At 41.1% G+C, this 27646-nt stretch overlaps 2 protein-coding genes and 1 pseudogene across 10 annotated transcripts; 2 read left to right on the top strand and 1 right to left on the bottom strand.

Moving 5' to 3' along the window:
* On the bottom strand, positions 1 to 8095 carry DBI (diazepam binding inhibitor, acyl-CoA binding protein). Of its 3 annotated transcripts, none has more exons than XM_061608977.1 (4): positions 7966 to 8095; positions 6381 to 6494; positions 1263 to 1325; positions 1 to 254 (listed from the first exon to the last, which is right to left on the bottom strand). In XM_061608977.1, exons 2-4 carry the CDS (start codon positions 6433 to 6435, stop codon positions 178 to 180), a joined length of 195 nt encoding a protein of 64 aa, XP_061464961.1. In that variant the 5' UTR covers positions 6436 to 6494; positions 7966 to 8095; the 3' UTR covers positions 1 to 177. The 3 variants fall into 3 exon arrangements, with proteins under 3 accessions (XP_061464961.1, XP_061464960.1, XP_061464962.1); XM_061608976.1 differs by having other exon boundaries at positions 6381 to 6498; positions 7966 to 8093; XM_061608978.1 differs by lacking the exon at positions 7966 to 8095 and adding an exon at positions 7730 to 7863 and having other exon boundaries at positions 6381 to 6498.
* LOC133378677 (5S ribosomal RNA) lies at positions 2865 to 2983 on the top strand (annotated as a pseudogene).
* On the top strand, positions 8057 to 27605 carry C2H2orf76 (chromosome 2 C2orf76 homolog). 7 transcript variants are annotated; one of them, XM_061608973.1, is made up of 8 exons: positions 10337 to 10437; positions 11733 to 11823; positions 16745 to 16897; positions 17667 to 17717; positions 23323 to 23360; positions 23517 to 23598; positions 26005 to 26111; positions 26704 to 26791. In XM_061608973.1, the coding sequence occupies exons 1-7, from the start codon at positions 10423 to 10425 to the stop codon at positions 26097 to 26099; spliced, it is 525 nt and encodes a 174-aa protein (XP_061464957.1). In that variant the 5' UTR covers positions 10337 to 10422; the 3' UTR covers positions 26100 to 26111; positions 26704 to 26791. The 7 variants fall into 7 exon arrangements, 6 of the variants coding, with proteins under 6 accessions (XP_061464959.1, XP_061464957.1, XP_061464958.1 ...); XR_009760532.1 differs by lacking the exons at positions 10337 to 10437; positions 26005 to 26111 and adding exons at positions 11003 to 11062; positions 27212 to 27605 and having other exon boundaries at positions 26704 to 26834; XM_061608970.1 differs by lacking the exon at positions 10337 to 10437 and adding an exon at positions 11003 to 11062.
* Positions 27606 to 27646: the final 41 nt, after the last annotated feature.

Below are 27646 nucleotides of genomic sequence, written 5' to 3'. Positions count from 1 at the left end.
TTATGTTTGTGAATTTGATAAGTTTTTATTCTATAAACCATTAGAAGTAAATTTACACAGCTTTATTCTAGAAAGTGGCATCAAGTCTTGGCACTGCCATACTGTGTAATACAGTTTCAGTCATCCACAGTATTAGGAGTAAGGCATGTTTTCATTCAAAGGCATGCAGGAAGGAGTTTATTGCATTTCATATTTTTCCTTCAGCTCTTCTACTTTTGCTATATATGCTTTCATTGCATCTTCTTTGGACTTTCCTGAAAGAAAAAGATCAGTCAAATGAACAGAACAAAATATGAAGTTGTTTTAGATCCATGCTGATATCAGACTCTCTCTGCACTGGGCCCCCATGGCAAGTTTTATTATTATTTATTTATTTATTTATTGTATTTATATACCGCCCCATAGCCGAAGCTCTCTGGGTGGTTTACAGTACCTAAAAACACATATACAAATTTAAAACACATCTTTTAAGAACAATTTAAAACACAATTTAAACATTTCAAACAATTAAAAAAACACATGCTAAAATGCCTGGGAGAAAAGGAAAGTCTTGACCTGGCGCCAAAAAGGTAACAGTGATGGTGCCAGGCGCACCTCGTCAAGAAAATCATTCCATAATTTGGGGGCCACCACTGAGAAGGCTCTCTCCCTTGTTGCCACCCTCTGAGCTTCCCTCTGAGCAGGCACCCGGAGGAGGGCCTTAGATGTTGAGCATAGTGTATGGATTGGTTCGTATTGGGAGAGGTGTTCCATCAGGTATTGTGGTCCCAAGCCGTGCAAGGCTTTATAGGTTAAAACCAGCACCTTGAATCGAGCTCGGAAACATACAGGCAGCCAATGCAAGCGGGCCAGAATCGGTTTTATATGTTCGGACCATCTGGTTCCTGTTACCAACCAGTTTTAAGGTGAAATAGCTTACTTGGGATAACGTTACTTAAAGCAAGGACTCCTCTGTGCCCGCTTGTTATGTAATCTCATGAAAACCAAGTATCCCAAGAAAGATACCCTAGAAAGCAACTCTTGGTGCTGAAAGTGAGTCAGGTTACCCTACTTGTTGCAGAACTTCAGCTAGAGAACTTAACTGCGATGTGTGGAGAGCCTCTCCCATGCACAAAGATCAATTGCCTTTACTACCACTATATAACCTGCCAAGGCTACTCAATGACATTCGTTCCATTTGCAATCTGAAGACCATGTTGCTGTGACGATAGAAGTGCCACTGTATGCCTTTGGTGATATTTGCCATTGCACTCAAGGCTCACCTTTCAAAGAATTCCAGGCATCCCACTTGGCTTTGCCTTTGAAATCAAGCATCCCAGGACGTTCTGAAAGAACATTTTAACATAGTAATTAAACATTCCTGCTCTTCCCAAGGTACAACAGATTGCTTTGGGTATATGAAAAAGGCAAACTACATGAACTTGCAGGGTGGAAACTAATTAAAAAACCAAGATATCAGTATCATGACCAGTCTTATGTATCTTAATCAAGTTGCCCATTTTGATTTAAGAAATAAGATCATGTGCTAATTGGCTGAAGTATGGATGTTGTCATGTTTTGTAGTCTAGAAACAGAAGTTTAGTCTTGCTTGCTGAAAAGCTTTAAGTATGCTGGACATTTATTTTATGCATAAAAGTTATTGTTCATTATAATAAAGACTGAAAAGTTTAGGATTGCACTAGGGAACATAAGATTCCAGCTATTCTTTTAAAGTTAATATCCAAACTAGAGATGGTAAAGCTACTGGTTGATAAAACCATAACATTTTCTGGGAAAGCCACTGAAGAATTGTTACAGATAGCAAAAATGCTGCTTCTCAACTTCTGAAGAACTGGTTTAATCCAAGGGTTGTTTGGTTAACATGGCACATTTGTTCCTTGCTGAAGAGTATATGCTAATTATTGTTCAAAATGGTTTCACACAGTTTAATATGCAACCTAAAAGCCAATTCATGTTCTCTGGACCTGGATAAGCAAGTGCCAGAAAGATAGCAAAATGAACAATGTCTCCTCTACAATCAAGCCCTCTGAATAACAGTGACAAAGCTTCTTTGCATCATCCAGATTCTGTTGGCAGTGGCGGCTGATGGCTCCATGTTAATGGGGCAGTGGAATCCGCTCTGGGTTTTAGTCCGAACTTGAGTACCTTGGACAGCTCCTTAAAAGTCTGGATTAAAACTCGGAGTGGATTCCACTACCCCACTGACATGGAGCCGCCAGCTGCCACTGCCTGTTGGAATGTCTGCGTATTTGTTCTTCCATAAGGAGGGATACCTGTGCTGCCAATACAGGCAGCCTAGATTTTAAGACAAAAGTGCCCCACATGAGTTACATCTGTCAGAAACAGTAAGATGTCAATTCACAACTAGCTTTAACCTTTATATTTGCAACAGGCAGCTTGCTCCATTTTAAGCAGCTGGCAGCACCCAACAGTTTTACATCATGAGGGGTTCATCCTACACTTTCATGTGAGCTACATGCCTTCCGTGTTACAGTATTCTATTTGGAAATGAAAAAGACAACATGAAAAAGATGGCTTTCTCTGTATATGTCAAAAGATACTTAAGACAACCATTTACTAGAACAGAAAATGTCCACAATTTTCCAGAAGCAAGACGTGGTAGTTATCAGGTGCTCACTTTTGGACCATTGCTAGTTTATAGTCATCTTGGCCACTTCACTTCAATATACAAGGAGGATCTGGATCTGCAATCATGAAAATACCTTTCCAGACTTCTCTTCTGCTCTGTGTTCTAGCCAAGTAGCCATTCTGTAGTAGAGAGAGGTATAGAAGTAGACTCTATTCTGGAATTGTTCACATGGAACAGTCCACCTCTTACTTTCGGTTACAAGTAATCTTTATTTGCCTACGGCCATACTACCCTGCACATGCCCAATCTCGTCTGATCTCGGAAGCTAAACAGGGTCAAGCCTGGTTAGTACTTGGATGGGAGACTGCCTGGGAATACCGGGTGCTGTAGGCTTAGAGGAAGGCAATGGTAAACCACCTCTTACCATGAAAACCCTATGAATATATATAAAAAAGATTCATAGGGTTGCCATAAGTCGTAATTGACTTGAAGGCATATAACAACACATCTCTATTTTTGTAATGCATCATGACCTCAATCATTCCATGCTATTTAATTTATATTTGAATTTTAGAAAAAGTAAAGTGTTCAAATAATTTCACTTATATTTTCAGTAATCCTTATACAGTAATTCTGTATTATATAAGACAGAATCCTCATCCTCAAAAGGCTTGACTGGACTTTTAACCAGCAATTTTCCACCTGGCTTTCAGTTAACCATGTCTGGTGTAGTGGCTCTCCTACCAGAGCAGCCTCCCTTTCCTTGGCAACCTACCAAATGCTAACATTTTGGGTAGCGTTGTTGGAATCGACTTGAAGGCAGTCCTTCCATTTTGGTCCAGGATGTTTGTCAGTACTTTGTTGTTCTTTTAGAGGGCCTTGGCCAAGGCTCAGGATCATTAAATATGACTTTTTCACCTATTTTCCATGCCTGTGTTTTTGGGGTAGGGTGGGGAAAGCTACCTGAGCAAATGCGCTGCACTCAAGTTCTACAAGCAGAATTTCAGAATAAGGTGCAGGCAGCACTGCATTGTCATTTCATCCCAAAGCTGGCAATGAGGCTATTAAAGAAAACCAGATGCTTACAAGGAAGCATGGATAACCTTTAGTTCTAGTTGGCACTGCCGTTTGAGAGAAGCTAAGCGACAGTTCCTTGTACTGTTGGCATCAGCAGAGGAGGATGTTAGCCAAGAGTTCCAGATTCCCCCTCCACCACTATGTCCAACAGTAATCACATTGTTGCAGAATAATCAGGGGGGGCAGTCTTCTGGCCATACTATCAAGTACCAGGATGCTAGTCTCTATTCAGCTGCTATTTCTCCCCCCTACCCCACACAAGTTATGGAAACAGAAAAATTATGTTTAGACTTTCCTTCTAGTTCCGGATACTGAAAGTGCACTCAGATAACCTGAACCACCAAGTAGGTTAGTAGATCAGGGTCCTAGCTGCCACCATGTAAGAGAAAAGGCAGGCCTGCCTCAAGAATAAGGACTTAGTCTCATGATAGACACAAATGTTGTGTTTAAATGCCCATATAAGAGCATCGTGTAAATCAATCCACTCTTTCTAAACTTTACAGTAAGCAGACATACAAGCACTTTAATTTCCCCAGCTCATATAAGAGCTCTTTAGGGCCTTTTCAAATAATTGCTTTTGGCACACCCCAACCAGACTTTAGCTACTTATTGATACTCCTACAAGTGAAAGTGAAGTGAATAATCCCCCTTCCCACAACACTACCACCCAAAGCAACATGCAGAGTCTACTAAAAAATCATACTAGTATGCTTTTAGTTATAAGAGACCTAATGATCGCTTCCATCCTCTGCTAAGAAGATAGGTTTACCTTCCTCTTGAAAGATGAAACCCAATCATAATCCTTACAAGCTAGGTTAAACCCTATGTGAACCCTGGGTTAGCAGTGCAATAGCTTGCTACCAGGCTCTAGCAGAATTAAAAGCAGACCAGCCTATGCTTTCAGAATTCATTTTCCTGAACATTCATTTAACAGGATACTTGTTAGTAACCGACAGGTTACTAACATGTCAACACACCCATATCATATTTAATTGTTGTACTAACTACAATACTAGACAAGAGACATGCCTAGGGGAAAGAAGGAGTTGGCTGTAGCTTCTAGATTCAGTCAGCGACACCTACAGGAGATTCCACTGGAATGTAAATTACCACCATTCCACTTGTTCAGGGGAGGGGAACCTGCACCCCACGGGCCAAATGTGGCCTGCCAGCCCTCCCCGTATGGCCTGCAAAGCGGTTTTGGGGAAGCCACATCCACTCTACACCTGATGTCATAATGACATCAGGTGTGGGATAAGTAAGGGTGGTGCTTCAAAGGAGCAATCAGGAACTTAAATGGACTCCCAATTGTTGCTTTGCTGGAACAAGGTGGGTTCCCAACAGCACATGAGCTGAGCACACCTTGCTCCAAGAAGCAGCAGCGATTTCCCCTAAATGAAAACAAGTTCTCCCTCCCAGAGCTGCTCTTTGAATCTGCCACATGTGGCTCCTTTCCTGTGATCCTCCTTGCCTTCTCGACATCAGAGGGGCAAAGGAGAAGCATGCGGAGGATCACACAGCCCTTTCAATCTCTACTGCCGGAGGTTGGAAGGGAAAGTGTGGGGCAACCTCTGACACCCACCTGTCAAATTTGGCCCACAAGGCCAATCCTGGTACGGATCTGGCCCATGAAGCTAAAAAGGTTCCTCAGCCCTGCGCTAGTTAATAGTTGCCATTCTCACAGGGACTACCCTGCAGTTTCTTGAGTCCTATGCCAAGAACCCTCAGGAAAGGCAGTGTTTTTAGACATTTGCAAGTCAGAGCCAAGCTTTCCCTCAGTATCTTTTCAAACTTAAAATATTTCTAGAAATTGCCCAAATCTCTTGGGAGTCAGCTGGACTAGAACTCTAAAAAGTTAAGCAATGTCTTAACTACTGGCTTGGGGAAACTGCTTCAGGTAGAACAAGGACAACTCATTCTGACTAGGTTAGAACACTTCTACAGACACCAGTGAAAGATCCACCATGCTGGAGGTTTCTCCTGGTTCATTTGTCAAAACTGGATAGTCCACGTGGAATCCTAGTACCCACTACATCTCAATGCTGTGTGATCCCAGTACAGACTTCCTGAAGCACCCAAGGCACTGCTTACCTCAAAAGAGCTGCTGCAGGAGAAGTGACCAGTGATGGTCACACCAACAGGGGGACTTGATGTAAAATGATGTATTTGAACAGCTACATTTATTCACACGCTTATGCATTAAAATACATGCACACCTCAGGATTTGCTGTGACTTCATGCCATGTGTCCATGCAGTAGCAAGTATGATCCTTTTACTACTGTGTGGTAGGAAGCAGATTTAGCAAAAGGTTATAAGCAGCTAAATAAATTGCTTGCTAGAGAAGTAAATTGCTTTCAACCAAATAAAAAAATTGTAAACTGGAAGTCAAGTCGATCTGTTTACAAGGCTACGCTGGGTAGTTAAGGAGGTCTGCACTGAGGAACATTTACTATCAAGTATAACATTCAGTTAATATACCCAAATGTAACTTGAACATGGTGCTCAGCATATAGTATCTTTGTCTATCTGGGGGATATACATATCGTATGTCAGGTTACAGGGGTTTATAGTTCTCCTCAAAATAATTCAAAGGGTATATTCAGTTTAAATAATTGCTCAGAATGACTCCAGTGAGTTTCTTTACCAAGCAAGGATTTGAATGTGGTCTCCTAAATTCAGGCAAAGTGCATCAGTACTGAAGCCAACTCATACCTGTATTTACATCTCCAACTGTAGCCTGCTTGAAATGGCTGTAGATGTCCAGCATTTCTTGATCAGTTGGTTGCGACTTCAGCTTCTTAACTTCTTCTGCAGCTTTGTCAAACTCTGCCTGGTTCAAACAAGGGCATTAAGCAATTTAATGTTGCTTATTACACTTACTGTGGGCCAATGGCAATCCTTCATATCAATCAGCTCAAAAGAATTGTAGTATGAAACTTTATAGCTCCACAAACCTATACTATAATCCTCTACACGTTTAATTTGAAACAAGTCCTACCAAGTCAATTGGACTTACTCCCAGACAAGTGTGCATAGGATTACCATTTTAACATACAGGTATGGGAATTTAGTTGGGCAAACAGTACAGAGATTTGAAGGCTGATAATTACTCTGTGGGTGGAAGCTGTGAAATCAGTTACTTTACTAACACTTGGCAGAAGAACCGTTTCAGCATTACTTTGAGGGCTGCCTCAGATGTTACCCAATTTCTTTGTAAGTGGCCTAGTTCCTACAGATCGCTTCCATTGAGAAATTGCACACAGCACTATATGCAGCTAGATAGCTCATGTGAGCTGCTTATGCACAGGCAGTGGAAGCCACAATTGGCCAGCTGCGTGCACACTCCATGCATATCCTTTTATACAGGCCCAACCTTTGAAGTTACCTTGTGCAGCTAACAGCCTAAGGAATTATTTCACACAAAAGCCTCAGATACTATAAAAACCGAGGTTTTATCACCAATCCTTGAACCACTCAAGTCAACTGAGCAAAAATGCCTGTTAAAGCCATTACAGAAAAAAACTTGCACAATTTTAAACAGGCAGAAAACTCAGCTTAAAGCTATTCTTATGCAAAAGGGCTGCAACTACAGTATACCTAGGACACCAGAGTTGGTCATGAAGACCTGGCTTGTGAAAACGAGTAATCGCTATTGCTGAAGATACAAAGTAACAGATTAATACCGCCTAGAAGAAATTAAAAAAAAAAGCCAGCACCTGAAAAGGAAGTGCTTCACATTTGTAGTTGTATAGTAATAATTGACGGCATTATTTTAAAAGTAGCGACCTACGACAACTACAGGGGTTTTTTTTAGGAATAAGTCTCCACGGAACGCAAGATTACCCACCAAGCGACAAGAGAGAACAGTAGCGATTCATTCCTTCTCGCGGAAAGGAGAGGAACAGACACCCCCTCCCCCTTGCCGTCCCATTTAGATCGTGCATCGTGCATGTGGGTGGAAATGCGAACAATGCCAAAGGAAAGGATTAGGCAGTGAAAGAAGCGCGGTCCAACACAGACTATCTACTAGAGAGGAGGAACGAACAAGAAAAACCTCAAACCTTTTATGTACACCGCCCAGAGAGCCTTCGGAGTTAGGGCGGTATATAAATTAAATTAAATAAAAATAAATAAATAAAGGGAGGCGAAACGTGAGCGGGCGCGCGCGCAGCCTTCCGCCACCAATCGCAAAGGAAAACGGAGTCGCTCTGAAGAGCCTGACTTAAGAGAAGCAGACTCTACTTCCCTCTCCTACGTGAGGACATTGGAAAAGTCCCCTTCGGGGGGGGGGGCTTACCTGGGTCATAATTGCAAAAGCACACAGCAATCCTCCTCCACTGTAACAACAACGTGACTACACCCGCTACAACAGGTTTCCCACAGCCCCTACTTCAGGGATCAGCTCAGCTCGTGCCGACCAATCATAGAAGAGGGGCGGGGCCTCGTGGCCCTTCATTCCATCACGATTCGGCACGCGATCGGATTGACGAGCAAAGGTACGCCTGAATCATTTGTCGCCACAGATATATAGCCAAATATAAGAGTGATACTCTCTCTCCGTTACTGGTTCTTTATGGTGGTCTGTAGACTCCTTCATGAGTGAGGCAAAGTTTGGAAGAAATGCATAGGAACTCATGTTAAAACGAAAGTAAGCGGGCCCTGCTTTGAAAACACGATGGCGTCTATTATGAATTCGAGGAAACAGGCAACGGAGTAGTCGTGGCGGTGGTGGGTAGTTTTTGAAGCTGCGCAAGTGCACGTGCACTTTAAAAAGCAGGGTTGGACGGTAAGTAGGCCGCGGTTATTAGTAGAGAAAATGCTGCATTAGGAGGCGGACTGGGCAAGTCAACGCATCGTTGGATCATGGGAATTGAAATCTGCATAGCCCTAATTGAAGATGCAAACCATACAAGGAACATTTCTTTGTTTCTATTTCTCCCTCCCCAGCCCAGATCCAAGGCATACTAATTCTTATTAATGAGAAGGGTTTTTCATCTTCTTCGACTCTTTTTTCTTCCTACGTGTGGTTTCCCCCACTCTTAGCCCGCACATGGAGGATTCTTCCAACTGCAATAAAGAACCCGAAGTACATAATCATTAAGGCTATAGCCCCCTGATAATAGACTAATTAGGCCAGTGAGGATTCACCCAAAGAGAGAAGTCGCGTCGCACGAATAGGCGGGATATAGAATGACATATGACCAATCGGAAGATGCGTTGGAAAGCGAATGCAGAACGCGCGGCATCAGCTTGAGACGCCACATAGCCAAAGGAGAAAATTGTTCTTGTCTTCGTAGACGTAAAATGTAGATTTTTAATATTAGACTTCTTAACTTCTGAGGTTCACTATTTTGGTTTCTCCAAGGTTTAAATGAAAAACGTCTGTAGAAAAACTCGGAATTTTAGCGTAGCTGTGATTGGGTAGCATCTTCCTCCATCTCCACCACCAACTAGCAGCAAAGCGTCGTCTCTGTAACTCGGCCTTTATTTTGCGTGATGCGCCTTTTTTGAGCTTTTAAACGTTTAAAAAGGTAGCACGGCTACATGGAAGTTAATGGAGAAGTGGGATTCTTTATGCAATTGAGGGCTAGGTTTGCAATGGGAGTGTCTCGCAGCAATTTCAGTATATCAAAATTTTGTTGCAACCAAAGGAATTGTTTTGCAGTATTAATATTGTCATATGTCAGTCTTAAGCCACAGCCCTCTCCCCAACCTGCACGGAGGAGAGAACGGACTGTATTAGCGTTGGCATGGGATTTTTTTTCACGGAAATAAGGAAACTGCAGTTAAAGAGTATAAACGCATTATCATGGCTACTAACCATTGTTTCTGGGTGGACATGGTGCACGCACTCCAATCAGAGCTACGCCAAAATTCTGAAATTCTCCATTGTTTCTATGCCGTCCGCAATGGTGTGTGTCTAACAAAGTGATCCTGCACATGATTATAAATAAGTCACACTGAGTTCATTGGCTATTGAGTTTAATACAGTTTAATAAGTAGGCATAGGATTGCAGCTTATACCGGTTCAGTCTTAGACAAAGCCGTTCGTACTCTACACTTTCCTATCTCTATGGGGGCGGAGAACTTTCTCGTGTTAACGCTGTTGAGAAAATAGAGATAGAAAAATTAGTCTCACACACTGTGCTTGAACTTCTTTGCACTTTCGATCTAACTTTGAACGGATTGTCTTTTCTAACTTTTATCATTTTATACGCAATCCTAAACACAATTACTGGAAAGTAAACTCAGTGAGACTTATTTTGCTTTGTTTAAAACTTTTTAAAAATGTATTTTACGTTGTGATGACCTGCACTGGCATCTACTGGTGAAGGGCGGGTAACATATTTAACAACAACAGTATAAATATTATTAACGTACATGGGATTTCGCTACAGCAGTATAAAGTGTAAATCCCAAATAAAACACAAAACATGGAAGGCGTTTGTGACTCTTAACAGTGCAATGTCTCAGCAGAAGTCAGCCCCACTGAAGATGTCTATAGGTTTGCACTAAGCTATGTAATAGTTTTGCCTTAGGGACCTGGAATTTCTAACGGAAGTTCAGGCTACACTTTCTATCTCTATGGCTGAAGGGAGGCGAAATTGGAAGAAGACCTAGCTGTGCTGTCAATCATAGGGTGATGGGTGTGCCTTAGAATTAGCGAGCAATGAATGCAACTCTGCAAATAGGGCGGGGAAAGTTCTAGGACTATGCCTGGACGGAATCTGAGTGTAACAGCCAATCATAAGGGATGGGAGATCAAGAAGTGAGGCTAAGTTAAGGAGTTTAGCGAGTTGCGGGGAAACGAGGGTGCATGTACCAGGAAGTGAAAGTCTGTTGGTGAGGGTGGCGAAGGACCGCGTGCTTCGAGCCCACGTGTTTGGGAGGAACTTGTGGTCTAAAATACTAGTACTGCAAGAGTAAGACAAAGAGGAGGTAGGGAGGAGAGGAAAGAGTGAAGTCTTTCTGCAAGTCTGGAAAAGAATTCGGATTGTTACTAGGGATCCCATGGGGAGCTGTGGTAAATTCCAAAGTACAGGCGCACTGAGACTATACGACAAAAATGAAGTTTTATATCCTGATGGAGAGTTCTGTTGAACGCAAAAGCTTGCTCAGTGTTCTGTGACAGTTTGGTTGTAATAATAGTATGCAGAGGATTGGCAAATAGCGCCCGAGGGAATGACCTCATCACTCCTGCTGTGGGCTAAGTGGCGCGGCTTTGTTCCTGCTCCGCTACAAGAGCCGAGAAGGCATGTTTTGGGATGAGACTCTGGGAGATGTGGGTGAGGTGGGCGTGTTGTAGCTCTGCCCTGGTACTTTATGTATTGAAGCCTGGAAGAAATAATATGCATGAGAGCACAGCAAACGGTGATCTCCAGATTTTATACATTGTGAGCAAATGCATATATGCCATGGTATTCAAAGTTAGGTATTTTAACTATGCATAGCCCTGTTAGATTTATTTTTTAAAAAATATGTGCCATCATGTGGCACAGCTGTAGAGTGCATAATATTCTGAGCATGCACAATTACACCTGCAAGTAGCAATTTTAGATCTGCTTTATTAGATTATTGTCAGAGTTCATACCATTCTTGGTTCAAATTTTTCTTCAGCCAAGAACACCTATTATGATCAATGGGTACCTCCTGGCCTCATTTCCTTATGTATACAACGAGATTATTACTGGATTTGTTTACTGATAGTATGAAGATGAATGAGAACTATCGTAAAGCACACTACAACCATGTCACATACGCTTATTTAAACAATATTATAATAGTGCCATTTACTATTTAAGTTTAAAAGTAAATTTCATATATTGGTCTTTTGAATTTTGTAGAAGAGTTCATTTTTAAAAAAAATATACCTGGTCAGTAGACAGAACTTGTGTTCTGTATTACTTATTCATATGTTAAAATGCACATACCATGGTCCTAGGTGACATAGAAGGAGGACAGACATGTGAGAGATATGTTTAAAATTAAGTAATTTAAACTGAAATAAGGATTGGATAGTGTAGTTCAGATTTTATTACAGTGGTAAGCCATTGTACATTTCAGCCTCCAATGGAAACTTCAAGGAAATTTGCGTTCAAGACAGTCTGTTTTCGTGTTTGGACTGGTTTCAAAATATATACTTTTATTTTAAATGGTAAGTTGTCCCAACCCTTAGAGTAGAGGTGACTTACCTGTGGCCCTCCAGATGTTGTTGGATGTGAGTTAGGAGGCCAACAATATTCACTAATAGGTGAAAAATGTTGCGGTTTAAGAACATACCTATAGCCCACAGATATTTCTATCAAACTTTAAAAAGCAGGGAAATTGGGCAGCTATAGTGAATGCACCAGGGGAGCAGGAGACCTGACCTCCTCTCTGAGATATTGTACTGCCCTACAAATTTGTCAAAATGCAAACACCATTTGGGTTGGTCTTTCATAGTCCAATCCACTTCCTGTGTAGCTTGCAAGAATTTGGTAACGTGCCTTTGAGCATATGGTGAGTGGTGGCAACACCTGCCATCTCCAAAGATGGAGAATTATATTTTTGTATGTGTGTTGGTGTTCTTCTTACTTTGCTTCTTTCCTGTGTTACTAATGCTTCTACAGAGAATCTAAACTAGAAAAATTTATTTCCCTCATTATTTATCCTAGAAATCTATGTCAAATTGATTTTTATTAATTTCAAAGCCTTTTTATTGGTCAATGTCATATGATGGTGAAGACAGCCTTTTGTGTTTCAAATTGTTGGTTATGTTCTATTTCTATTTTGGGTGCATTAACAGCTGAATCTGAAACTGCAGTTTGATGTAAAATCAGACTGATTACAATATGTTGCTGCTTCAGCAATGACTCTAGCTGTTGGAAAAAAGAGGATGCATGTCTTCAGCCTGCTATGTTTAAACCACTTTATTTAAGGCAAGGTGGACACGGACAATTAAAAACATAGAGCACACCTAGAATTTTGCTAGAATATATTTCACCTCCCACTGTTTTATCTTGTGCAAATTGAGACACTCCTGATGTCCACTGGGGACTATTCTGCAGAAGTCAGGGCCATTATTACAGTTATGTTTGGAGTGTTTTTAGTGTAAATTTTGCAAAGTGTTGCTATACTTCACATATTCACAGAAATAGAAACAAAAGAAAATGATTTCCTATGGGAAACTTCACTAAAATTGCGAAGTAAATCAGACATATTTAAAGTGACCATCTGAACTATATCAACTGTCTTAATAATGTTGCTTCCTCCCTGCTAAAACAAGATCAGCACAGCACATGTCTTGTTTCTATTATTTGGGCTGATTGCAGGTGTTGTCACCACTCGCCATATGCTCAGAGGCACATGTTACCAAATTCTTCCAAGCTACACAGGAAGTGGATTGGACTGTGAAAGACCAACCCAAATGGTGTTTGCATTTTGACCAATTTGTAGGGCAGTCCAATATCTCAGAAAGGAGGTCAGGTCTCCTGCTCCCCTGGTGCATTCACTGTACTGCCCAATTTCCCTGCTTTTTAAAGTTTGATAGAAATATTTGTGGGCTATAGGTATGTTCTTAAACCGCAAGATTTTTTGCCTATTAGTGAATTTCCCTGCTTTTTAATCTGGGAGGTAAGAAATGTGATCCTGTGCAAGCTTACTGAGAATGGATTGATCATTTGCATGCTTACTGAGTTCACTGGGATTTACTCCCCTGCAATCATGCTTAGGATCGGTGAAACTGACCACAGGGGATGGGGAGGGGAGGAAAGGCAGAGGGGAGGACTGGGATGGGAGCAGGTAGGAGGGGGAGGGAAGGAGAAGGACAGGTTTGATCATTTGCATGTTTATTGAATTCAGTGCAATTTACTCCCATGCAATCATGGTTAGGATAGGTAAAACTGACCATGGGGGAGGAGGAGGGAGAGGAGGAAAGGGAAGGAGTGTATTGGAGGGGGGCAAAGGAAGGGGGAGGGCAGGGCAGGGCAGGTTTGATCATTTGCATGCTTATAGAGTTCAATGGTATTTACTTCTGTGCAATCATGCTTAAGATAGGAAAAACTGACCATGGGAACAAGGAAGGGGAGGGGGAGGGGGGATTGGAAGGGAAAGGGCAAAAGGGAGGGGATAGGAGGGAGAAGAAGGCAGGGTGCGTTTGATCATTTGAATACTTTTTGAGTTCAATGGGATTTATTTTTGTGCAATCATGTTTGGAAATGGACTGCCTTCAAGTCAATCCTGACTTATGGCAACCCTTGAATAGGGTTTCATGGTAAATGGTATTCATAGGTGGTTTTACCATTGCCTTCCTCTGAGGCTGAGAGGCAGTGACTAGCCCAAGGTCACCCAGTGAGCTTCATGGCTGTGTGGGGATTCGAACCCTGGTCTCCCAGGTTGTAGTCCAACACTGACCTGGGGGAGGGGCGGGGAGGGGAGGAGAGGAGATTGGGTGGGTGTGTGGGCACTGGGCAGAAGGGAAGCCCCTTTCCTGTCCAAAAGGAAAACATTGTGAACAGTATCATTGCTTTTTAGCATTTCCCCCACTTTTTTATTCTACAGCAGGCACATGTAGCCTCCCACCAAATTTAAAGCAAAGGTGTCCCTGGCCACATCCACACCAGACCTTTATTTCACTTTGGACAGTTATTGCGTCTCTCAAAGAATCCTGGGAAGTGTAGTTAGTGAAAGGTGCTGAGAGTTGCTAGGAGATGCCCTGTTCCCCTCACAAACCTTCAGTCGAGTGGCTGACTGTTAAACCACTCTGGCCACTGGAGCTCTGTCAGTGGAATAGGAGTTTCCTCTCAGCACACTTCACAAACGACACTTCCCAGGATTCTCTAAGGGAAGCCATGACTGTCTCAAGTGAAATCAAAGTCTGGTGTGGGTGTGGCCCCCTGATTAGGCCAGCCAAGCAGCTGCGAGTCTGGCTTTTAGAACCCTGACAGTTGGCTTTTACTGAGCATGCCCGACATTGTAATTGGGTTCAAGCCAAAATTTCTTAAATTAATTAAAAATCAGCCAGGCATTTTTTAACTTTTAAACTGCAGAAGATGAAGGTCAGAGTATGGGGCAAGGTCATTAATAGGATTACAGGTACTCTGTGAACATGGCTGATTTTTAATGAATTTCAACTGATTATGAGAACTCTGACAGAAAAAAGTCCAAAAGGGCTCTGGTTTTCTTATCTCTCTTTTTACACTTTGAACTCTCGATTTTCTCTGACTGTTTTGTGTATCACCATGAAAATGTAGAGGGCTGTTAAGCAAGCGTTTCTGAGTTCAGGACTATAAGTTTTGTAAGGTTTTGTTTTGAAATGAGCTTATGGGAAGCATCAGCATAGCATGGGGGTATTTTCATTTTAACATTGTGGAATGTGAAAAATCCATGCTGGCTATAGTATACAGCCACTCTCGTGGCTGTATAATCTGGAGAGCCACAGCTTGACTCTTTGAGAACAGCGTCCTGTTCATGAATTATGCCTGAGCAGGAAAACTCATATCTAAGAGGCACTATGCATGCCAGCCATGGCCCCAATGCCCACAGCCCTGCCTGTTTAGAGTCTGACTTTGCCATTTGAGTGGGGAAAGGTCTGTAGGGGGCTTTTACTTGTGTTCATTTGAATACGAGTAGACTCCTTGACTGAAGACTGCTTGATCAAGCTCAAGTGAAAGCCTCTTTTAGACTCTTCCCTGCTCAACTTGAATAAGAGTAGGGACTGAGTGGATGGGGTGACATGCACCTAGACACTGGGGGTGATGCTTGCTTGCACGTCCCCCTGCTTTTATATGCAGTTTGAACATTCATATGTTCAAGCAAATGCTTGAATGCATGCCTCTATGGCAAGCTAGAAATCAAAGTAAGAAGAATATCACTCCATCAAATAACGATCTGAGGTGTGTGGACAGAAATGGAACCAAAACAGAGTAATTAAGAGGTTTTGGCATATTTGGCAGAGTTCTGAGGTTTCCAGATGAACAAGAAACACACCACAAATAACTAAGGGGCAGCTCTGCTCCCCAAAAGAGCACAGAGAGCATTCAGTAGGTTGAGTGTTACTTGGAAAAGGAAAACTGGCTGGAAGGCTAAACAAGATAACTCTTGGGATTGTGATAGGCAGGGGGAGGGAATTCAACCTTTTCCTAACCCCTTGCAGCCTTTAGGTAAATCTCTCCTTTAACACTGGTAATTGCATTGGGTGGAAATCCTCCACTAGCTTCAAAAGAGGGCCTCGCCTACAGACCTCAAAGTTTAGGTTGTCTGGTACTTGGGAAGAATGGAAAGATATTCCTCAAGTATTTGGGTCCTAAGCGATTCAGGGGTTTGTATGGTAGTACTGACACCTTTCAGGATTGGTATAATATGATTATCTTTTGTTACCACAGATAATTATGTTGCATTTTAAAAAAATCTTTAAAAGACATATAGCTCTACTTAGCTGATCAGTTCATTAAATTGTGTTCCACTTAATAGTAATCTTAAACTTGGATCTTTGGACAGTGTGTTCTCACGTCTAAGTGTGTATCACATCGTATGAAATGTGTTACAGAGTTTGGAATCTTGTGGATCTCTGGTGCTTGCCCTCAATTCCCCATTTTGAGTTCAGATTTCACAAATAAGCTTAAGAGATCTCCATTCCGCCAGTAATGGAGGAAGGGTCAGAAAGTTGGGTTTGCAACAAAACTTGGATTAATAGAAATTTGGGGCTTCTTTGAACTTCACAGTACTCTTTTAGCAGTACCTCTAGTTCAGCCTTTGCTAACTTGGTGCCCTCCATTTGTTTTGGACCATACCTACTATCAACCATGATCACTGACCATACTGACTAGGGCTGATGGCAGCTGTAATCCAAAACATATGGAGGGCACCAAAGCTAATATGTCTGTTTTTTTTAAATCATAACCTGTCTCTTGACCTCTATGCTTCTTTTCAATCTTCTTTCTGTTTACTATCATCTTTTCCAAATAGCCCCAAATTCCAAAAAAATGCTGAAAGTAATCTTAGGTAAAGGACGTGCTTATATTAGGTCTTTATGCTCCTACTTTTTTCAAAAGAAAGCGCGTTGAAACAATATGTTGTATTACGTTTTTGTCTTCCAGATAATTTGTGGCTAACTCACATGTCCTCAGAAGTTGCTACTGTCACTGTTCGCCTAGTTCGCTCCTTCGAGCACCGTAATTTTAAACCTGTTGTGTACCATGATGTCAACCTGGATCATACTGTTAAAGAGTTTATTGAATTTGTGAAGAAGGGTAAGAAACTATTGTTATGTTTGGCTAGTGCGTCTTGGTGTGCTAAGAAATACGTGTCAGAAAAAAACCCTGGAGGAACTGTCATATGGTGATAGCCGCCGGGATAGAGTTGTAGCTTAATGCTTACTGGGTGGACCAAATGCTTTGCATGCAGGAGGTCTGAAGTTCAATCCATGGCATTTCTAGGTTGATGTGGGGAAAACTCCTGTCTCAGCCTCTGGAAGGCTGCTACCATTCTGTGTTGAAAATATTGGGACAGATGGACCACTTGTCTAGTTTGATATAAAGCAACTTTCTACGTTCCTGCTGTGTTGTGGCCCAGATAAGCAAAACACCAAGCATTCATAAGGCTCCCTTCCATTGCTTGTCCCTCAAAGGACCTGCAGTATCTCAGGGACACTTCACAGATGAGGTTTCTTGCAGTTATTGACATAACAATTTAAATGAAATTGATTGTGTTAAGATGGTTGTTGACAGACATCGGGGTGTATTGTGCATAATTTTAACCTCTATTCTCGCTAACATCGTTTGGTACACTGAGTGTGCCAGTATATCTCTTTTACTTGGGTCCCATTGATTTGTAAGACTTGGGCTGCTGGCCTATGTGCAGTTACTTTGGAGTAAGATCCATTGGACTCGGTGGAACTTATTTTTGAGTAAATATGCATAGGATTGTGCTGTTGGTCCTAAGAAAAGATCATAATAGTGTGTGTATCTTTATTAAATATAAGTGATTTGTTAATGTTTCTTTTCAACATTTTTTTCCTAGATGTGGCATTAAGGACTGGACTTCCACCTCCTTTTAAAAAATATAGATATGGTATGTGTTTTTCCTTGCTCTTCAGCTTGGATTATGTGCACCAGGGAGAGCATGTGGTGTCTACCAAATGTTATTGGACTACAATTCTCATCAGCCCTAGCTAGCATGGCCTGTCATGAGGGATTATGGAAGTTATAGTCCAACAAACTCCGGAGAATATCTCATTGGTAGCTTGAAGATTGATAGATCATCATGCTATCAATGGTGCTGTACATGGAAGCATGAGTGGAAAAATTAAACAGGTTTTTTCCCTGAGGAAGGTTTCTGACTGTGAAATTATAGAATAGTTGTAGCAGCAATGCTCAGGACAGAGGAGGGAGACCAGGGGAAAAAAATCTCCAGGGCCTCGACCTTTGGAGGACCCAGGCCTCTGAAAAAACAAACAATACATTACAAAATAAATTTTGTCTCAATGAACCGGAGAGTGACTATAACGTCTGTTGCTAAATATCATGTCAATGTATTCTGTAACCACCAAAATTTATTAATATGATTCAGACATGGCAAAGTGCAACATACACCTTGAGACCAGAACTACTAGGCTGTAGTAGTAGGCCCCGGTAGTGGGCCACTGAGAACACCCTCTCTTGCATCCTTGCCAATGTGTCTGAGGGCGATGAGGTCAACAGAAGGGGCTCCTAGGCAAATCTCAAAGACCAGCTAGGCTTGTATGGGAGACCCAAGCCGTTATTTTATTTGTTATATAATATATATTTTTATTTAATATATTATCTATTATGCTATGCTTTACAGACATACCTTCAACCAGTATCTGTACAAGTGAAACTAATATCCTTGACTTGTGGTAGATGAATAGACTGATGATCAGTCATAGTGTGTTTTCATTCAAATGTGTTAACGCTACTAATTAAGTAGTTTGGTAATGTAGTTGTTCTAGAAATGTTCAGTTTATTTTCATTTGGGTTTGTAAACAGTGTTATTTTTAATGTTTTCATTCATTTTCAATCTTTCTTGCCCCAAGTTAAACCCAAGTCACTTAAAAACTTGTTTAAATAAAGTAGTAACATTTGGATTGTAGGAAGATTTAGGCAGGGCCCCCCAATCATGCATCTTGCCCTAGGCCCAGTGCCACTCTCAGCGGCCCTGGCAGTGCTGCCTCAGTGGCTTCAGAACTAAATAAACTTTTCCCCCTGGAGTTTTTACTCATAACATCAGAAAATAATCCTTGTGTCTCTTACGTGGGAGTACAAACTTACAAGGGAGTTAGCCCCAATAAATACTGTGGAACTTACTTCCAAGTATACATGCATAGGATTGTGGTATGAAGAGGATCTAGAACTAGAGCACTGCACTCAAGCTTTATTTTGTAGTGAATCTCTTGAACTTTATTGTACTTAGGCTGGAGATCTCATTGAATTCAGTGTGATTTTTTCCCAAGTAAGCATGCATAGGGTTTCACTTTCAGGCTTTAATTCAAGAAATGCCAACTTGTGGCTGGTAGCTGGATAGAACAGGACCAGAGAGCTAGTTTTTTAAACTGTTGGCAATCATGCTACTCCTGCGTAGTTTATAAAAACAATTTTATCAGGCTGTTTGTGGCCCTACCAAATTTTATACAAATTGTGCTAAAATGCTTCCCCATATTTTTACTAATAGGAATTGTTTGTCATGTTGTAAGAGCCCATACTTTTATATTACATTTGACTTTTGTGTTGTGTAATGCTTCAGTTCTGTCTGAGTGCTTCTGCTCTAAGGAGCAGCCGTTATAGATAGATGGCACTAACTTTCTGACACAGCCTAGTCATCTGTAAGGAGGCAAGTTCATGGTGAAATTATACAGCCGCAAGAGAGGCTGTATACTATAGTCAGCATGGATTTTTCGCATTCCGCAATGTTAAATTGAAAATAGCTCCCCATGCCATTCTGATGCTTCCCATAAGCTCATTTCAAAACAAAACCTTACCAAACTTACAGTCCTCAGAAACGCTTGCTGAACAACCCTCTACATTTTCATGGTGATACACAAAACAGTCGGAGAGAATCTAGAGTTCAAAGTGTAAAAAGAGAGATAAGAAAACCAAACCCCTTTTGGACTTTTTTCTCTGAGTTCTCATAATCTGTTGAAATTCATTAAAAATCAGCCATGTTCACAGAGTACCTGTAATCCTATTACTGACCTTGCCCCATACTCTGCAGTTTAAAGGTTAAAAAAAATGCCTGGCTGATTTTTAATTAATTTAAGAAATTTAGCATTGAACTCAATGATAAGGCCAGGCATGCTCAGCAAGAAACAACTGTCAGTGTTCTAAAAGCCAGACTCGCAGCTGCTTGGCTTGCCTAATCGGGGCCACACTCACACCAGACCTACATTTCACTTGAGACAGTCATGGCTTTCCCCACAGAATCCTGGGAAGTGTAGTTTGTAAAGGGTGCTAAGAGGAGACACCTATTCCCCTGACAGAGCTCCAGTGGTCAGAGTGGTTTAACAGTCAGCTGCTCTGATTGAAGCTTTGTGAGAGGAACAGTGCATCTCCTAGCAACTCTCAGCACCCTTCACTAGCTACACTTTCTAGGATTCTTTGGGAGAAGCCATGACTGTGTAAAGTGAAATAAAGACCTGGTGTGGATGTGGCCAACGACAGCTTTGGTTTATATTTGGTTGGGAGGCTATGTGTGCCCGCTGTAGAATAAAAAGTTGGGGGGAAAGCTGAAAAGCAGTGATACTGTTCACCATGTTTTCCTTTTGTAAAGAAAAGGGGCTTCCCTTCTGCCCAAGGCACACCCATCCAATCGCCTCCCTTCCCCTTCCTCCTCCCTTTCTTGCCCCTCCCCCAGGTCAGTTTCACCCATCCTAAGCATGATTTCATAGGAGTAAATCCCACTGAACTCAAAAAGCATGTAAATGATCAAGCCTTCCCTCCCCTCCTCCTCCCTCCTATCCCCTCCCCCCTTCCTTCACCCCTTCCTTCCCATCCCCTTCCAATCCCTTCCACCCTCCTCCTCCATGTTACCAAATTCTGGCTTCCCCAGGGCTCTAACAGAAGGGAATGATGATCTGTGCCTTGCCCCCAAAAGAAGTAGTGCTGGCCATCCTTTGTCTAATATTGATCACTTCAATGTTATGATGGGAAAAACATACCTGATTAAAGGATCCCTTGTTTGTCACTTCTGAATGTACACGAATCCTCTTGGAATGTGGATCTGGCAACCCGTGTTATGAGTCAGTGAAAGCTAGCAGTAGCAGACATTGGGAAGTATACCACGAACTGTAAGAGCTGTAGGAATACTTATTTTTTTAAAAAAGAATTAGCTAAATCCTTGTTGTGATTTTTGTAACTGCTGGAAGCTGTTTGTCGGTGACATATTTTACCTGCCCAAGTCATGTTTCTCCATGTTGACTGTGGTCCAGCTGCTGATAGGATATCTGATGACTTGTGCTAGCTGAATTTAAAATAGCTTAAATGTAGAAGAGGCAGTAAAATCGTGGCATGCTGTTTTTTATGATGGGAGATGGTGTAGAGGTTGGCCTGGAAAAGAATAAGGAATTTCATTTCCATTACAGGTAAAACTTTACCTCATGGAGTCATTAAGGGTGTACATCTTAGAATTCACTTCAGCATTAGCCTGCCCATTATTCATTCTAGTGTTAATTGGCAGAATTGTCTTTTGGGTATTAATTTTTTATCACCGTCCTAAAGTCTCTTTTAAACTTGATTCGCATGTTGAAGTGTTGCTCATGACCCACAATCCTTTGAAATCGCGGTTTCCATCGTGCTTCTGCGTTTCAATATCCAGCAACTAATTGTGAGGTCAGAAAGGGTAGCCATGTAGGAGCTGGAAGCATGGAAGGAGAGGCTTTTGTGTTGAAAGAATTTACATAGTAAATAAGAAGAGGGTGAGAATGAAGCTGGAGGTAAACAGCCAAGAGCTTAAGTATGAGTTTGCGAAATGATATAAGATGAAATCAGACTTGTAGAGGGGCTCAGGCTGCAAGCAAAAGATATTTTGATTTGTCTGTGTACTGTTTATGGAGTATCTGGCTTGGAACCTGACACTTTGAAAACTTCAGCTTTCATTTAGGAACAACAGAAAACAGGTTTCTACTGTTTGCTGTTGCCTGGAAGATCTGGTATTGACTCAGGAGCAGGGGATCATGGTTCAGTGGTTAGATGGTAGAGTTCTGGTGCTTTACAGTTCAGTCCTGATCCACTTAATCCCTTACGGATCTTCAATAAATATATGGCAAGAAAACATCAGTTGAATGCTCTGCTGGATGCTCTTGTCTGTAATGAAATTTTGCCTTTTTGGACATGCTCAGTTTGTCTTGCTTACTAAAACATAATAATAAAGCAACAGTTATGAATAGTAAGAAACCAGAATTCAGTGATCAGCAAAAAAAGTAGTCATTTGAAGTACACTTAAAATCAAATGCTGCCCATGGTGGAGCAATTGCAGAACATGAAGTCATTTCAGATTTTTGTTGAGATTTTTAAAATATGCATTTACCACTTGCTTTGTGATGATAAAGAAGAAATCAGCAGGAATCTGGCCTCTCCTTGTTTTGTACAAAAGGTCCTTAGTGAGTGTCCTTGGCAAAAGCTGCCTGCTTTTATCTTGTGTGCACAGTTAAGCACATTTGTTGCGAACAGAGGCTTAACAAGTAGGAATATATGCTGAGATTCCCTTTCTGTTAATATCTAGATTGGAAAACTAATTACATCAGGAAAAAAAACCAATCAAATCTCTCAAATACCGCTATCTTTATTTTACTGTAATTGATAATCTGGTTTAACAATTTAAAGGGCATTTCTTCTTTTGGTTTTACTTTTAACCGTACATTGGAAAGCAAAACTGCCCTGAAGGCTGGAATTCATGTTTTAGCTTGAATTCTGCAAACCTAAATAAGCATAAGTTATATTTTTTGGATGTGTATTTTTGAATAGTTTCAAGGATTTATTCCACATTTGTGTTCAGGGTATAACAGATATAAAATTAGATTGGGTGTGTGTGTAAGTATAGAAGCCCTTTGTTTTAAGATAGAGAACCCAGCGGCTTCTGTTAGTATTTTTGGGCTGGCAATGAATAGGTACTTGAACCTGGGTTCTTAAGAGCTTATTTATTCATAATGCTCTTGTAATTTTTTAATGTGCTATTACTGTTACACACTCTGAAACATCAAGAAACAATAAATGTTATTTATTACTGGAAAGCTGCAAATGAGCCCATAGTGCACATTCACATTGTTTCATTGGGCAAAATATATTTTCCCCACCATTTCATAACTTCTGAATACATTTTCTCTTGCATTTTTGGGCCAATTGCTGCAAAATGTTTGCACTTTCCGTAGCAGCCCACAAATTCTTTGTGGTAGGTATTATTGTGCGTCTCTGAATTGCACACCAAAAAAAACAATACTTGGTATCTGTTGAATCCAGAGGAATTTCCTTGCTATTAAACTGGATATAGGCTTGTGCTGATGCTATACTGTCTGTCCATTCCTGGTTGAGGGAAACAAAATAAGCACAAAAATACTACAAGATAACAAATGTGTAGGAAGAATGTATCGCACAGAAGACCTTAGAAGTAACATTACAGCTGAGTGTCCAATATAAAATACTATCTCAAAGTAAGCAATCTCTTTCAGACAAAATGAAGATTATTCACCAGGCGCATGGCTCTAAGGTACGTTTTATGACTGCTTACTTCTTCCACACCAGATCTTTCTAAATGTAATCTGTTAATGTTGGAAGATGCCTGTCCTCTACTAGAATATAATGTCAGCCCTTATTTGACAATCCCATATTTATCTTCATTTCCTCCCCTCCCCCCCATTTCTAGACCAATGAACTTGTCGTGAGTTTAGAAGATGATGACAAACTAATTTTGCCAGAGGACAGCACCCTGAGAGCAGCAGGAGTAGGTTGGTAGTACGCTTGTGTTGACTGAAGCCTCCGTTCATTGTGCTTGTCATTATCTTGAGAATGGCTGAGTATGTTTGGATAGCCACCTGAAAAGCAAATGGTATCCCTGATGCTCTGAATGCAACCTGGTAATTATTCAGGAGGGGTGGGGGCTTAATGTACATTCAAATCATTAGGCTTGAGGGCACCACATATCTCTCATCAGAATGTTAATGGAGGTATTTCTCCCCCCCCCCCCCGCAAAAAGGGTATGCTTTGAATTCTATCAAGGGTAATTTTAAATGATTGACAGCTTGGTTATTAGTACCATGTCTGCTTAGTCTTTTTGGTAACATTTAAATGGATGTTTTGGTAGAAATTTAAGCAGTGGCTAGTGAGGAGTAATAAGGAGTCTGTTTAATAATGTGCAGTGCTGGAGACTCACCCAGATCACTTGGGGAAATATAAAAGGATGTGGCTCATAACTGTATGTGCCTGCTCATCCTCTGATTGGGAAGTGCCATGGGCCAAATCATACAGTAATAAATATATGGAAACAGCGTTGTGCAGCAAACAAAGTTCCTGCTGGCTGTTACTTTCGCGCCGTACAAGTAGTCTGGCAGTTCCAAGAGATCTCTTTCAGAGACCAAATTTGTAATGGTAAATGGGATGTACAGCATCTTGCTAAAAATAGAGCACATTTTGTGCCTGGCAGAAGCTTTCAATGGAGCATCTAAGGAAAAAAACCTAAAAATGGGAGAATCCAATCATGGTGAAGTCTTCCAAATAGGTGTAAAAGATTTTTTTAAATGTGAAGTCTATTTATTCTCCAGTGACTTGCTTGATTAGTGCAATGTTGAAAGATAGTGTAGTGTAGTCATTTGAGTGTTGGGTAAAGACTGGGCAGACCAGAATCTTTACTTTCTCTAGTTGAGAAATGCATCTTTCTTTTAGGGCAGGGATGGGGAACGTTTAGCCCTCTAGATGTTGTTGGACTCCCATCAGCCCCAAACCACATGGCCAGTGGTCAGGGTTGATGGGCCTTGTGGTGTAGCATAGGGGTTCCCAAACTTTAGGTGGTCCAGGACAATATTCATATTGATTTTCCATTCTATTTTCATTGCTTCTTTTGTTTCTTATATTGTGTTTCATTGTATTTGAAATCTGTGGAATGCAAATTGAAATACAATATGAGAAATAAAAGAAAAATCATGCAGCATCCAGTACAATGCATTACAATTGCTACAACAGGCAGAAAATTCATTAAGTGGTCCGCCAAGGTCATCAGCAATTTTGAAGTGGTCTGTGGGGAACAAAGGTGGGGAACCACTGGTCTAGCAACATCTGGAGAACCACAGGCTACTCACTTCTCTGTGGACCTGTGCAGGCAATACTTGAGCTCATGCATGCCTTATTTTGCTGTTCTTATTGCAAGGAAATTCAAGTAACTACAGGAAGATTCCACATTAAAAAAGAAAAGTAGGATCTCTTGATTCACTTGAAGGAGGGACAGTGTCAGTGTGAGAACCTGAAGCTTGCTTCTGAATTCTCCCAGAGTATAAATCCAGGAGTAAAATATAAACAGGCCCTATAACTGGAAATGTTTGTGAGAATAACTTTTATCTTGGCAGCTATTATCTGATAAGGCTTAAATGTCCTTGGGGAACAGCTGTAGCTTAGTGGTAGAGTATCTGCTTTGCATGCACAAGGTTCCAGGTTCAATACCTGGCATCTCCAGGTAGGGATGGGAACAAACTCTGCCTGAAACCCCAGAGAGCTGCTGCTAGTCTGTGTCAACAGTACTGAGCAATATGGATCAATGGTCTGTCTTGGTGTTGGGATGCTTCCTATGGTTTTTTTGTTTTGTTTTACAAGTATACTGCATCGCAGGGGTTCCCAAATTGGTCCGTGAGCTTCATTCAGGTGGTCTGCATCATGGCTTTGAACAGCACTTAAAATCTGAATTCTATAGAATTCTATGGAATACAAATTGTAATACAATAAAATACAGAAAACCCCCCAGAAGCAATAAAAATACAATTAAAAATCATGCAGCATCTAGCACAGGGCATTACAATTGCTACAACAGTCAGAAAAAAGTCATTAAGTGGTCTGCCAAGGTGCTCAGCAATTTTGAAGTGGTCTGGGGGGGGGAAGGAAAGTTTGGGAGCTACAGCTGTGTTGCCTTCACTTTTCATTGCCCCAAGTTTCTGCAAGCTTCCTAGTCAACATCCAGAGTTGTCATTCCTTGCCCCTTTTTGCATAATGCAGGCAGACTTCATTAACTTCTGGTTTAATTTTAAAAAGCTTGTGTGGAACTTAGTGGCTCGCCACTTCAAAAGAATTCTATGTCTTATAATTGTGATGGCTTTCCGTCAGCTACGTCTCCGCTCTGAATTAGTAATGTTGCTGACTTATTGTTTTAGAAGAGGAAGTCCTTGACCTGCTGGTGGAAAGAATTGTGACTGCTCTGAACCTTTGTGGGTCCTTTAGCTCTGCTGTATCCCCTGTGAATAATTAGAGGCATTTGAAGGTATTGCTGGAGAAGCCAATTTGTGTCTTTCACTTTGCATATTGTTGAAGCCTCATGAATTAATCATCGGCAGGGCAAAAAAATAGCTTCTTCAGACACACATTTTGATGGGTCATGAGGGAGAATGTAAAGTGATCTGTAAAATATTCTACTGATCCTCTAAGTATTAAATTATTATGGCTACAGGTTAATTTCAGGGGGATATCACCCCTCCCCCCACTGAACAGAAGGAACTTTAAAATGCAGGCTTTGTTGTTTTTCAGTGTTTTCTGAAGAGGAGTACTGGATTTTTTTTAAGCTTGTGGAATGCTATCTAAATGGTTTCATAGCCCTTGGTTTTAGAAACTGTTTTTTAACAAGGTTGCTATTCCCTGTCACCCCTCCCCCAGCTACAGTATGCAGCTGGATGTGTGGGGCTAAACTCATTCTTGCTATTTGGATCTGATGTAAAAACAAACAAGCTGATAACTAGCAATAGCCTTAAACCACAGAGCATTCAGCACCATCTGTGATTCTAATTAATGTTAATATAGTGTACTGTGGCTTGAAAATTAATGTTTTCACCAAAGACATTCAATATTTTTCCTTTCAGCAAATGAAACAGAGTTAGCATTTTTCTGCATGGATGATTACAGAAAATATAAAGCCAATCCTGTTGCAACCTGGTGAAGGCTTGAGAGAAGATTTCTTTTGCCCTCTTGCTTTTGTGAGGTTTTTTTCCAGGTGTGTATTATAAGCATTGCGTTTTGTTTGCAGGAACAATAAAGGTATATTACATTGCTTTTCATACATTTATTAAACTCAAACCTCTACTCACAAATCGTACGGAGAATGTTTTGCACTGACAATGTATTAATGCATCATACTTTTTAAATGTGAGACGTTGGCTATGGACTGAAATGAAATTAATTAACAGCCATATTTATTAGGGCTGTGCATTTGCCATGGATGAAACACAAATCAGAGGCAGGAATCCTTGCCTTGGAGATACTTGGACTGCCTCTGAATCCAAGGCAGCTCAGATGTAAGGCAAAGCTGTTTGGCTCCAAGGCTTAGAAACCGCTCTGGGCTTTTAAGTGTGTGTTTGCTTTTGTCAATAGGGAGGACATCTGAGGCATCAGAAAATATGGTGATTTGACTTCTGCCTTGGATGTGAGGCAAAGTATGATATTAGTCTGTGCCACCAAGCCAACACCCAATATTCAAGCCAGTGAGGCAAGTTCCAAGGTGAATTTTTTTCCGGTGCACAGCCCTAATATATGTTAAGCTAATTTCCCTTTTTTTCTGTCTGTAATTTTTTATTAATTGTGTCTTGTTTATATACAAATATAAATGTCTACTTAATAGACTTGTTGCTTAATGGATTTGTTACAAATTTGAACTATGTGATTGTTCAGGGGGGAAATGGGAGGGAACTTGAGGAAACAATGTGTACAAACTTGGAAACTTTTGAAATAAAGTATTATAAATTAAAAGCTAGTCATTAGAGCTGAGGGTGAGAATTTTGTGTGGTTTTGTTAGAACAACCGCTGTTC

This window comes from Rhineura floridana, chromosome 2 (assembly GCF_030035675.1).
Source record: "Rhineura floridana isolate rRhiFlo1 chromosome 2, rRhiFlo1.hap2, whole genome shotgun sequence".
Taxonomy (NCBI): Eukaryota; Metazoa; Chordata; class Lepidosauria; order Squamata; family Rhineuridae; genus Rhineura; species Rhineura floridana.
Note: the sequence above shows the minus strand (reverse complement) of the source record. Positions and strands in the feature narration are given on the sequence as shown.